Source organism: Rattus norvegicus, chromosome 2, assembly GCF_021556685.1.
Source record: "Rattus norvegicus strain SHRSP/BbbUtx chromosome 2, alternate assembly SHRSP_T2T, whole genome shotgun sequence".
NCBI classification, from domain to species: domain Eukaryota; kingdom Metazoa; phylum Chordata; class Mammalia; order Rodentia; family Muridae; genus Rattus; species Rattus norvegicus.
The window spans coordinates 75613360-75627403 of record NC_141535.1 but is presented as its reverse complement, the minus strand read 5'-3'; the positions used below and the strand labels follow the sequence as shown (position 1 = coordinate 75627403).

At 36.0% G+C, this 14044-nt stretch overlaps 1 protein-coding gene across 12 annotated transcripts in view; it reads right to left on the bottom strand.

The window, feature by feature from the left end:
* Positions 1 to 14044, bottom strand: part of Cdh18 (cadherin 18) — a 1022663-nt gene that overhangs the window by 55174 nt on the left and 953445 nt on the right. For all 12 annotated transcript variants that reach the window (XM_087621794.1, XM_087621802.1, XM_087621796.1 and 9 more), the window contains one exon: positions 3906 to 4042. In XM_087621794.1, coding sequence (XP_087477920.1) covers positions 3906 to 4042 — 137 coding nt within the window. The remainder of the gene's footprint in view (positions 1 to 3905; positions 4043 to 14044) is intronic.

Genomic DNA, 14044 nt, shown 5'->3' with positions numbered 1-14044 from the left:
TTTATAACAGAACTTTAAAGGGTCTAGTGAACATCTGATTTCCAATATTATGATGATAATATAATTTCAATATATAAAGAGGCAAAACCATTGTAAAAGGTGGAGGTTTTGAAGAATTCAATGATATCTACTGGAAATGATAGGATTAAGCATTTATCAGCTCACATTATGACTGTCAGCACAAGTTCAAGTCATGCAACATTTCAGCATGGATGCAGAGAAGTCCATGGTACTCTTGTGTTCATGACTAAAGAACTAAAGAGAGTTGATGACTTAGCTAAGGTAGGTTGGCCATTAAATAGTGAATGGTGTCTAAGGTAGTTTGTTCTTGCTCTAGTGAACGACATCCTATTTGGGAGTTTGTGTGCAACACAAAATCGATTTTGCAGCTTGTAAGAAAGAAAGAGTGAATGAAGTTGGAAGGAAAAAATAAATCAGGGGTGATGGATTTGGGAGGAATTATAAAGAGAAATGGCAGGGCGTCATAATCCAAATGAATTGTTTGTGTGAAATTCTCAAAGAATTTATTAAAATTATGATTTTTTAAGAAAGAATGTAAATAATATGGACAGAATAAGTAAAGGTTGTCACAGATTTGCATGGAATTATAGCAAAGATATCGGACAAGACACAAGGCTATCACTTCACACTCTCAGCAGAGGGTAAGCAGGGAATACAATATGCAGAACTTGGGATCTCATACGCAGGAATATAAAAATGGTTTACCTTTCTAGGAAAATGGTTCGTTAGAGAAGTGGTTAGGCATGGAGTTATCATAACCACAGTTCTACCCTGAAGAATATAATGAAAGTAATGCAGTGGAAACACTCTTACCCTACTATTTCCATGCAAAAAGAAATGGCACCATTATTAATAACCTAACAGTAAGACAACACTGAAACCTTACAGTAAGGAGAGTTAAATGAAATGTGCTAGAAACCAACATGGGAAGGTTTATTTGGCATGAGAAGTTACAGAGTCTTGATGACTCAGTCTACAAGGTAAATCAACCATTGTCTACAATTGCTCTCAAGGAAGTACTAATAAAAATCCATTCTAGAACGACAGGGATATATCTGTGGCTTCCCTTACTTTGCAAGAAAATGAAGACGTTTCAGCTTCATTGTGGTAAAGAACAACTGAATTATATACTTTAAAAAGACACACTCATCAGAATGACTGGATCAAAAACAGCAAATACCAGCAAGGATGTAGAGGAAGGGGAAGATGCCCCCATGCCTGATGGGAGTGAAAATTTGTGCAATCGCTTTGGAAATCAATTTGGTGGCTTCTCAGAAAACTAGGACTATTTCTACCTCAAGAACCAACTACTTCAATCCTGGGCATATACCCAAAAGATGCCTCACTATATACAGGCACACTTTTTAAACTATGTTGATAACAGCTTGATTTATAATAATATCCAGAAGCTGGAAACAACATAAATGATCTTTGATTGAAGAATGGATAAAGGAAATGTGGTTCATTTACACAACCCACTAATAAACTAATAAACACTAACCCACTAATAAGAAAAAAAAGGATATCATGAATTCCAGGCAAACAGATGGAACTTGAGCACATCATTTGGAGTGAGGTAGCCACGAGCCAGAAAGGCATTAGCCATGAAGTGCGGAACAACCGTGCCACACTTCACAGATCCAAAGAAACTGGGTAATAAGAAGGTCCTAAGGCATGATGCTTGAATCTCACTCAGAAGGTGAAACTAGTCACCGAAGGCAGATGGAGAACAGGGTCCCCAATGGAGGAGTTAGGGAAAGGAATGAAGGAGCTGAAGGGGCTTACAACCCCAGAGATGAACAACAATATCCACCAACCAGACACCCCAGAGCCCCCAGCTCCCAGGAACAACAATATCCTCCAACCAAACAGTACACATGGAGAGACCCATGGCTCTGCCACATATGTATCCAAGAATAGCATTGTAGGGGCATCAGTGGAAGGAGAAGCCCTTGGTCCTGAGAAGGCTTGATGCCCCAGTGTTGGGGAATGCCATGGTGGGGAGGCAGGAGGAAGAGGGCGGGTGGGGGAGCACCCTCATAAAAGCAGGGCGGGGGAGAGATGGGATAGGGGCTTGCTGGAGGGGAAACCAGGAAAGGGGATAACATTTAAAATGCAAATTTAAAATAACCACTAAAAATGGGGGGTGAATAAGGGTAAAGGGGATGGGAATCAAGTATGAGGAGTGTGGGTGAGGGCTAGGATTGAAAATGATAATCAGCAGACTTGCTACAGCCCTGGGACAGGGGAGGATAGGGCAGGAGCCAACGTTGGTGAGCCTAGTTGTGCTTCCTACCAGAAAGAGATACAAAAACTGAAGTGACCATCTCCTGTAGCCAGGCAGGACTTCCAGAGGAGAGAGGGGGACATCTATCCACTGAGAAGACCTTCAACGCAACATTGTCTGGCCTACAAGATGGAGCAGAGACAGGGAATAGCCAGCTAGTGACTGCCCCAACTTATATCCTTCTCAGAAGAAAAAGATAACCACTAACACTATTAATGATACTCTGCTATGCTTCGATTAGGGACCTAACACATGTTTCTCCTGAGAGACTTCCTCTCCCAATGAATAGAGATAGATTCTGAGACCCACAGCCTAACATCAGGTGGAGTTTGAGGAATTTTGTTCAAGAGTGGGGAATAGAAGTGAGCAAGGCAAAGGAGTCAAGGACAGCACAAGAAGATGCACAAAGTCAAGTAAACTGGGATCATGGGGGTTCACAGTTCCTGAACCACTAATCCGGGAGCATATAGGACTGGACCAAAACCCCCTAATATATTTATGGCAAATGTGCATCGTGGTCTTCATGTGCGTCTCTAAAAAGTGGAGTGGGAGCTGTTTAGGTCTCTGTTTCCTCCATTGGATACCCCCCCCACATGGACAACTTGTTTGGACCTCAGTGGGGAAGACGATGTTCCTATTGGTAGATGAGACTAGATACTCTGGGGTGGGATAGTAACCAAGGGGCACTCTCCTTCTCTGAGGAGAAGGAGAAGGAGGGTAGGGATTTGAAAAGGTGCGACTGGGAAGAGAGGAGGAAGGGGCTATGAATAGGATGTAAAGTGAGTAAATAAGTAAATAAATAAACAAATAAGTAAATAAGGCATCTACCATACCAAACATATCTAAATGCATCTTTTAAAATGTTTTCAATTCCTTGATCATCCTCAGGAAAGAGCATAATGTTAGTTCGTATAGCAATATTTTTCACTATCAAATACTATTACTAGATTTATGGTTTTCGTCAGAAGTGTGTTGAAATATTTCATAAAGACTTATGCCATTTTTATCTACAATTTTAAACTGAGGCTAATGTGTTCATTTCCCAACACATTAGTATACCAGTATCAAGAAAATAGGAAATTTTGAGATATTTATGTAGTGTCCTCAATTGGTGTCCAGTTTTTAAGCTTTGTGTTGTAAGATTTGCTTAAAGATGGGTTAGGTACACCGTTGATATTTTCCAAGTAATTCTTTCACCATAATTCTATAAGGACTAACTCAAGCAAGGATATTATAGTGATGTCTCAGGGCTGAACTGTCAGATAATGAGTACCCTTATTGAAAAGACTCAGTGGCATAAGTGAAGTGTAAGTGCATGAAACAGAAAAGTAGTGAAATTAAGAGGGAAATCAAGCACTCTTGACTTAAAGATGAGGACTAATTATTCCATAAAGCCAATTTTCTAACTACATGCTGAGATGAAAATGAACGAAAATCTCTCAGACTTACTCATTACAACCAGATATTTGAATAAGCTCAACTCTGCATTCTGTGAGATTTTGACAAAAGATATGGGGAGTACCTTGCAGGTCACAAATCTCTGCTTATAATTTCATTCACAGTAACAATCTGCCTTGGGGTACATAAAGCAGTTTACCATTTTCTGAAGCAGTCACTGTGATATTGTACCAGGGTGTTTCTTCTCTATCCAGTACTTTGGATGTCTTAATGGTTCCAGTATTTGCATCAATGTTGAAAAATCTCTCCTCTTCAGTACTGTGGTTGATGAAATACCTGAAAGAAAGAAATTGGAAGCATTTTTTGTAAGTGACGACAATGAAGAACAATATAACATAATAAAGGGAGTGATTGGATCAAGTGAATTAAAATCTGACTGTACTTTAGTGTCTATATTTGACATGAAAGTCTTTAACAACTAAATATTATAGAACCTATAACAGCTCTTTAATTGTTGAAAAACATATTTAAAATACTGTAAAAAAAAGTAACAAATTCTGTGAATTTGTGGGTTGTGAGACAGAGAGAAGGCTCAGCAGTTAAGAGAAAATCCTGCTCTTGCGGTTAACCCAAAATCACTTTCAAACACTCATATCACATGGCTGACAACTAGCCAGTCAACATTGCAGCACATGGGGACCATGTTTCAGTTAATGACCGAGATCTCCAGATCTATTAGTGTATAATCATCACAAATTCAACTTCATAATATAATATATATATATATATATATATATATATATATATAAAATGAAGTGAGTTGTGATTCTGTGAGGAGTTAAAATATGGCAATGATCAAAGCACATTATTACACGTGTAGGAAATAATAAAAATGTATTAAAACGAGTTTTCATCTCATACAGACAATGAGAAGTATTTAAAATGAATGAAGGGATGTTTTCATACATCAAGCATTCTTATCTCAAAGATGAGAAATATTCATTCTACAAAGGCAATTATCTAACTTCATTCAAAGATTAAAGATACAGAAAAATCTGTGAATGTTGCTCAGTTACATCAGAACATTAGGTCACACTCATGTCCCCTTGCTACCTGTGCATGTGCTCTGTGTCTGCTGTGTTATGCTGCTCAAGTGACAACCCCACTTACAGCGATGGATGAAAGAGTGAGGGACTGACACAGGATGACTATGATGACTGCTGAGTAGATGTAGAGAATGGAAAGAAAGGACAAAACATGGTACAGATTCAGAGCTTGCTTTCTAAGCAGGAAATGCGACCTCAAAGAAAATCACCATGAATTCTACTCATTGGAACTGCAGCACCCAATTTAAAAAGAAATTGAAAGAGAAAAAGAAATAAGATTACAGAACCAACATAAGTAGCCTTTGGAGAATAAAAGCAGGTCCACCTTTTAATGATAGTAGATGATGAAGAAATCCCAAAGGGTATGAAACTAAGTGTGAGGGTGGACAAGAACCAAGAATACAGTGTTCCAAGCAAATTTACAAACATCTGGACAGTTACAAAGAAATGAAGACAAAAGCCAATAATCATATGTATATGTATTTAACCTCCTTAGCCATCAGTGAGATACTATATAAAATTACCATGAGACTCCATCCACCTCCAGTAGAATGACCGTCACTACACAGAAACAATACATGTTCTTTAGTTTTCTGGGAAACAAAGAGTCTTTGTATACTGACACTGTGAATCTAAAATAGCCCAGTCACTGTGAACAGTTACTATGAAGATTTCACAAGAATCTAAAATCATATATGTCACTTCTTGGTTTACACTAGGAGATTTGATGTTCAATATATCACAGAAGTACTTGCATTAAACATTTTCATAAGACTAATTAATATTACAGAATCAGCTCAGATATTTGTCAATAATGAATAGCTAAGTAAAATGTGCCATATGCACAAATAGAATTTCATCCAACCATACTGTATAAAATTATGTTGCTTTCATGAAAATGGTTATAACTAGCAATTGCACACATTTAAGTATAATCTACTTTAAACCATGTACTCATACGCATGTTCATGTGGTAAATGGAAAATGATGAAAGACATAATGTAGAAGCAAGATTGTCTGAGAAACATTATGGAGCTTTTGGTAGGGAGAGAGAAAGAGAGGAAAGCATAGGAGGTGAATGCAGTCACAGAATATGAAATTCCTGAATGGGAATGTACTTATGAAACCTGTCATTATGTACAAAGAACACATGCTCAGAATCATCATAAGCATAAGCAGCTTATAGTATATTGTAACTCTGCCATTCCTACAGATTTAAATATTACATGTGAAATAACCACGAAAAGAGTACATACCTATAATGTAAAATCTTTGGCTTCAGTGTGACTGCGTTAGAAAATGGCTAAGAAATTAGGAGAATACAACTCTGGGTGTGCATATCAGGATGCCTCATGAGAAAGTTAGTCAACGGAGCTAATGTAATCTAATCAGTGGAATAATGCTTTGATAGACTCATAATGAATTCCATCAATGGGAACTGGAGAAAAGTGGAAGGTGGGAAGAGTTAGAGGAAGTAGGTCAAAGGCAGAAGTTTGAGGCTTATCTGCCCTGGTTTTTTCTTGATGCAATTATGTTATTTGATGCTCACAAGGAGGTTTCTCTTATTCAGTCTTCCACCATATGGTTCTCCACTTCATAGTGGGTTGAAAACACTGGGCAAAATTGCAAATGAGTGAATCCTTTCAAAATGTGAAACAAAATACACAATTCTTTCATCTTCCATTTCTGTAGGGTAGATATTAGAATACTAATGAAGGCAAAACTACTGAAATATGCTTGAAATATTTAGTCATTAGTAAAGTGAAGTAATCGTAATGTTCTAGACTTAAACTATAGAAAGTACTAGACTTAGACTATAGGAATAAACTTGCTGCTAACTGCTAATTGCTCAGAAATCCATAAAAACATTCTGATTGGATGAGTTTCCAATGTTATCTAATTACAATGTTGACTAATGTATCACTAGCTGATAAGTGTTTCTATTTGCACCATTCATAGCAAAAAATCTCTTGGAAGATTTTTTTTCTCATACAGAATTATGAGTTATGATTATGCCTTTTTAAAACTTCCTATTATATTTTAAACTCTGTGAAAAATAAAAGAACTTCAATTTATCAAAGTAAAGTATTCATTTATGTGGAGGTCCTTGATCCACTTGGCCTTAAGCTTTGTACAGGGCAATAATAATGGATTGATTTGCATTCTTCTACATGCTGACCTCCAGAATTAGAGAAAGGATTGAAATAGCTGAAGGGACTTGCAATCCCATAAGAACAACAATCCCAACCAAACATTGCTTCCAGGGACTAAACCACTACCCAATGACTGACAATAAATGGACTGAGCCATGGCTCCAATGGTATACGTAGCAGAGGATGGTCTTGCTGGGCACCAATGGAGGGAGAAACCCTTGGTCCTGCCAAGGTTGGACCCCCAGTGTAGGGGAATGTCAGGGGATGTGGATGGGGAAGGGAACACCCTTATAGAAGAAAGGGAGGGAAAGGGGATAGGGGGCTTATGGACAGGAAATTGGGAAAGGGAATAACATTTGAAATGCAAATAAAGAAATATACAATAAAAACTCATTTATTATGCAACTTAGAGTTCATGTCCCAACAGACAGATAAGCTATAACTGTAAGAAACAGTCAATATCAGTAACGACTGCCTTTAATCAAACACTTTTTACAACAAATGTTACTTTATACAAATCACCAAGTTCTTCATTTGGCATTCAATTTTCCTGGGTTATTATATGCACACGGTTTACCTTTAAGTAATTACCTCTAGGTAATTAGGTTTCATGTTCAAGAATATTGGAAAAGTTGTTCTTCATTTTAATAATGAATCTCATTCCTCACATGTACTCCCTGTATTCATTATACTTTCTTTCTTTCACCAAAAACTTAATTTTAAGTATGTGTCAAAAATATATTTCTATACTGATTTGCCCTAAAATATTAGTAAGAATGTTGTTTGTTCCTCTCAGTTATTATATTTCATATACTTGTAGATGCAGCACATATGTGGTAAAGAAAAGTCATTAAGAATTCTTTGTGGTAGCTGTAAGGTAAGTTAAATAATTTATTCAATTATTAGAATAATAGTTTAATAAAATTTAGTAATCTTTAATTGATTCAAAACTTGTGGGATAACTGGAAGCCTGGCTTTCTCTGAAGCTTAACTAATTGTCACATATCTGGTATACAGCTCTGATATTAAATTTTAAATGTTCCTTTTAAAGGGTTAGGGTATAAAATGCATTAACCATGCAAATATCCAGAAAATCATTCTAAGTAAATATTCCAAAAGCAACATTGTCATATGTTACATCTGGTATTATACTTCAGTGTCTAATGGAGTAACGAGAAAACAAAGCATAGATTATGTTACACATAATATATGTTTTATACAAGATGCTTGCAGTAGCTTGAGAGGATGTCTTTATTGTTATCCAAGCAAGGAGTGGAAGACCATTGCATTTCACCTCTATAATTGACTGATTGAGGTCCCAACATTCAGCATGTCTATCTAAAGATGATGTTCATCAATGAAAAAACAGTGGTTCTACATTAGTCAGTTTGGGCTTCTTAAATCTCAAATATCATATATATGTGATGTTATTTACTAAAGCCTTAATCTATAAATTTTTATGAGCAATATGTCATTCATAATAAAACACAAGTTAAAGGCAATGGCCTCTAGTTTTAAACAAGGGATTACTTTCTCGCTATGTATTCATTTCTTATTAAAGGATTCTTGTGGATCCTCACCATATAGTTAGAGATTCTGATGCTATTTTGATTAGCGCATACTTAAAATTGAACTAAAATACAACATAAATTTTCTACATTGTCAATAAACTAAATTTTACATAAATTTGTCAGTTAAAAATGATACATTAGGAATTAGATAATATTTTCAATTTATTTGTTGGTACTATATCATTGCTATAAAAACTACAAGTCAAATATTCAATCTATTTATTCAGTTTATTTTTTCCAGTTATCTCCTTTAGTGTTGCCAATGGGACCATGCCATTATTTTGAAACCTCACTTTTCCTTGAGTTTTTAACCTCCATAGTAATTGAAGCATGATACATTCGTATTCCATTATAAACCATGGGATCATTATGGGAGAGTGTAAGAAAGTCAGCATTCCAGAGAAGCTGCAACAAACACGGTTGTTACATAAACCCACCCAGGTTGTAATAAGTCTCAGAACAAGATACGTAACATTTACCCTTTCAGCTACTATATAGAAAATAAGATGTCCTTCTCTCTAAACTTATTTTCAATCTAACTAACAGTTCAAAATATAATAATGATTACATTTTGTATGTTAGCAAACAAATTGTGTCATAAGGACTTTCTAAAACAAATATTCAAAATTTGTATTGGTACTTTCTGCTCTCTTAAAATAACAACAGAGAAAAAAAGGTTGTTTCCTAATATATGTGTAGAAAGATTCAGATTACAAATCACGGTGAAAAAGTAAATTACAGGCATATGACAATTATAGAAATTCAATAACGAGAATGCCAATAATATTTCACTTTACTTACTCATATTTAATTCATGTTATTTTTTATAAGCAAAGACTTAAATATATGAAAATTTATATACTTCAGATAGCAAGACTGAATGACAGGACGCTGCCATCACCAAACCCCCTCCCTTGTGTATATGTCCAAGTATACAAACACCTGGCTCTAGTTAAAGTCGTGGGCCAATGGCTTTCTGGTTACTTAAAACATCCCTGCTTTCCTCTCAAGAGAAACTCAAGTTAATACATGAGAGGCATTGAGTGGTGCTTGAAAATTCTCACTTTATATTGCAAATCTAAAATTTTACAATGCTTTGTTAAATGTGTTAAAAATCTGCCTTTAAACATGTAAATTCTAAGCATTAGTAGACATTTTTTTATAGATTTCCAAAGGTTTAGGGGAATAATAACAACCAAAAACATGTTTGGTCAGCCAGTGATTGCCAACTGATATTTCTGAGATCCTATCCTCTAAATGAGATTTCCTATGTCCTTGTATCTCAAGTTCCTTAATGTCATCTCTAATAAGCCAGGAAACAATGTAAGTTGTTTAAACCAACAACCTTTTTTTTTTATTTTGCCTGTAAGCTGACAGCCTCTAATTTTATGCATATTTTCACAAAAGCTGATGAATGTATTTCTGTAAAAAGCCCATGCTATTTTGAGATAAACAAACAAATAAAATAGAAAACAATACAAGACAAAAAGACTTGATATGGTTTGTTATCAAAAATCTGAGTAATCTAATAGTTGAACAATAGTATGCAAGAAGAATAAAATCAAGCAGATTTTCAGAAATTCCTGTAAGGGTGCAAATCTTTTTTATTATCAGTTCTACAAATGAGAATCTAATGGCTCTTCCTGGCACAAGGCAAGGTACATCCCTTCACAGTACTTTCCCTTAATTACTACAAACATTTGATCCCTATGAAAGAAAGGCTTAAAGGGCTTGTTTTTAATACTGTTATTGTTTTCTGTTTTTATTTTCATTGTTTGCACCTTGGATCCTATGTGAATGACACATTTTTATTAAAATAAACTTCAAATGTTATGTAAATTATACACCCTCACAACAGCTTTAAAGTTTCTAATTATTTCAAGGCAACTGAAGTAAATTCCTTTTACTTTTTGAATCAAAACAAAACATAAAATCATGGTTATGCTAATAATCCTATTAGCATTTGAAGACAATGTATCAATCATCTCTCTAGAGCAGCATCTAAAGCTGTGAATGTTCAGTTCCCTTTTCAATAACACGATGTACTGGCAATTAGAAATATCAGAAGACAATAAATTATTCAAAGAAACAGTTAATTTTTTTTCTGATTTATGGGTGAATATGGTAGCATTCACACGGCCATGCAACACTTGACATACAAGGACTGACACTGTATTACAGCAAAGTCATACATTTCTTTTTTATAAATGCCGTTCACTTATATTCCATTCTATCCGTTTCTCAGTCTTAGCTTTATGTGTACTTGGTGCCAGAGAATTCTTTGTGAGCTGAACCCGTTATTGACTACAGTTGGATATCTGAGCTCTTTTCTGTTTCCCTTTCATTCAATGTGCCCCAGGTCTAGACACATCTATCTGCCAAAGACATAGGTAAGATAGGGTCTTTGAGAGATCTGAGGTTGTAGGACTGGAACTTTCCCAATGGCAGGGATGACCTCCCAGAAACAGAACCAGCTAGCTCCTTTTTGAACATATGAGAACAATGGGTATGTGTTGCTAAGAATAAAGCATGGGAGGCCTTCCCACTACCCAGACACTCTAGTTTCTCATATGGAACTAAGAGAAAAATGTATACTGTTCATAAGGTAGATGAGCTAGGATCAGTCAAATGGCCACCATGTCTTTGTTGCAACAGTTGCTTATAACCATCTTGTAACCCTAACTTTCTTTAAACATGTTGGTTATATGACCTTCTAGGACTACCTTGTTATGATTACCTGCTGTTATACCTGTCTTGTTATGACCATCTTCTAACCATGTCTTTGTTTCAGGTCAATTGGATTATTGTCTTACATTTACATTCTGCTCCTGTAACCTTGCCTGTTTTGCCTGCTGTATCCCCTATTTGGAAACTCCCTATACCCAAACAATAAAAGCTCTGCCTTCCTCAATCCAAGGATGATCATCCAAACCCTGTCTCAAAGGAGCCAGCCTGTGGACATGAAGAAAAATGCTTGCTTTAATTTAATCAGCCATGATATTTATTTTGGTGCTCTTCTATCACCTGTTTTGCAGATTAATATTACATAAAGAGTAAATTGTTTAACCTACATCTTCATGCACAGAATTGCTTTCTTTGTACATATGAGTTCTTTAAAATTAAGCTGAACTTTTGATAAGAGTATAAACTAACATGATCTGTCTCTATAACTATTAATAGACAGTAGAAAATGTAGTTTCATAACTTCAAGATTGTTGGTGAGAGGGTGTATCAAATGTTATCATTTCCTTCTATGTTCTGCCCCACAGTTACCTGGCAACAGTCAAATATGTCTGACTCACTATAAAAGGGGCTGCTTGCCCCCTCCTCACTCCCTTGTCCTCTTACTCTCTTTCCTCTCTGTCCCTTCTCTTCCCATTCTCCTCCTCCAATCCCCACTTGTGATCTCCCAATGTGTTCATGGCCAGCCTCTACTCCTCTGTTTCTCTCTCTCTCTCTCTCTCTCTCTCTCTCTCTCTCTCTCTCTCTCTCTCTCCTTCTCTCTGTCTCTAATCCCTCAACTCCCCTCCCCATGCCCTAAATAAACTCTATTCTATAAAATAGTATGTATATAGTATACAATATGGTACAGGATAGCATAGCATAGCATAGCATAGCATAGCATAGCATAGCATAGCATAGCATAGCATAGCATAGCATAGCATAGCATAGCATAGCATAGCATAGCATAGCATCTTTTGCCTGGTATTTCAAGGGGGAAGCAATGCCTCAGCAAGGGCCTGCAGAGCGACCCACTTTTGTCTCGCCATTCCACACCTCTACCAAACATATCCCTGGCATCTTTTTCCTTTATAAAACACAACGATCTCTTTATCATTGTGTTCTCTGATAAATTGTCTTTGATTCAGTAAATTAGCTCCCACCCACACTGTGGTATGAAACTATAAACTCTGTGGGATACAGGAAAATAAATCTCTCAAGTAGGAGGGGATTTGTTGGAAGTAATTTTTAAGTTTCAAAATGAGGGGATGAGAGAGGAGATCAGGTACTGAAAAACACCTACAATTCTGCATACCAAGGTGGAAAATGCCAAAAAATTAAAGTTTTTGTTTCCATGTCTAAACTACAAGAAGGAAACTTTATGGGAAAAGTCAGTTATTTTAAGGATTTGAAACTTCCTAAAAATCTTAGGTTTTTCAGGTGTATAAATATAGACAAAGGTGTCCAAATGCTTGTGTTTAGTTGTTTTTATCTTGTCCTTACAAAACGAACCATTTTTATTATGCAAAAAATATTAATTATGCTTTACATGTTATACTAAAATCTTAAACTACAAAGTCATACTTGGCTTTGTGTTAAATCCTTCATTGTAACTTTATTGACATCTGTGATATATGACCTTATTTAAATATTATAAATTTGAGGATCATAAAATAGAAAAAATATCACTCATTTATTATTAAAGAAATATTGATTATTGGCCTTTCAAATATAGACCCTGAGTTATTGCTCTATATTTCCTTGAAAATATTATCATTTACTGAGTGGCAGCTCAATCAGAGAATTCTACTTTGTAGTATGATTAAACTGTGAGCTCACAACAATTGTGAAAGACTTTATGTATCTTTTACAGAAAAAGATAATTGATGATCTAACTCACATTCTGTGGAATATAAATGAAGCATCATTAGGGGATAAGCATTATTCCCCAGAGTTTACTCTTGAATTATATCCAGACTTCTTATCACAAATTAATCAAAGGTTCTCTAGTTAATGTTCTAAATACATTTTTCCTCAATAATATTGTATATTCATTAAACCAAGGGAAAGTTAATCTGTTTTTTCAACAGGTATGTAGGAGTCACTACTCCTACTCTGTCAGTCTGCCTGCCTGCTTGCCTGCCTATCTATCTACTATCTATCTATCTATCTATCTATCTATCTATCTATCTATCTATCTATCTATCTATCTATCTTCTGTCTATCTATCTATCTTCTGTCTATCTACCTATCTTCTGTCTATCTACCTATCTACCTATCTATCTATTTATCTATATAATGTGTGTTTGTGTCTATCTCTCTGTATGTGTAGGCTGTGGTATCCACATTTGTGTGCAATAATGGTCACAATTGTTGATGTCAGTTTGTGTGTATGTACAGATAGTTGTGTGTGCGTGTATGTGTGCGTGTGTGTGTGTGTGTGTGTGTGCGTGTGTGCGTGTGTGTGTGTGTGTGTAGGTTTGAGGTTGATTTGGGTAATCTCTTTTTTTTTATTAACTTGAGTATTTCTTATATACATTTCAAGTGTTATTCCCTTTCCTGGTTTCCAGGCAAACATCCCCCTCCCCCTCCCCTTTTTTATGGGTGTTCCCCTCCCCATCCTCCCCCCCTTGTTGCCCTCCCCCCAACAATCTAGTTCACTGGGGGTTCAGTCTTAGCAGGACCCAGGGCTTCCCCTTCCACTGGTGCTCTTACTAGGATATTCATTGCTACCTATGAGGAATGGATACAGAAAATGTGGTACATCTACACAATGGAATATTACTC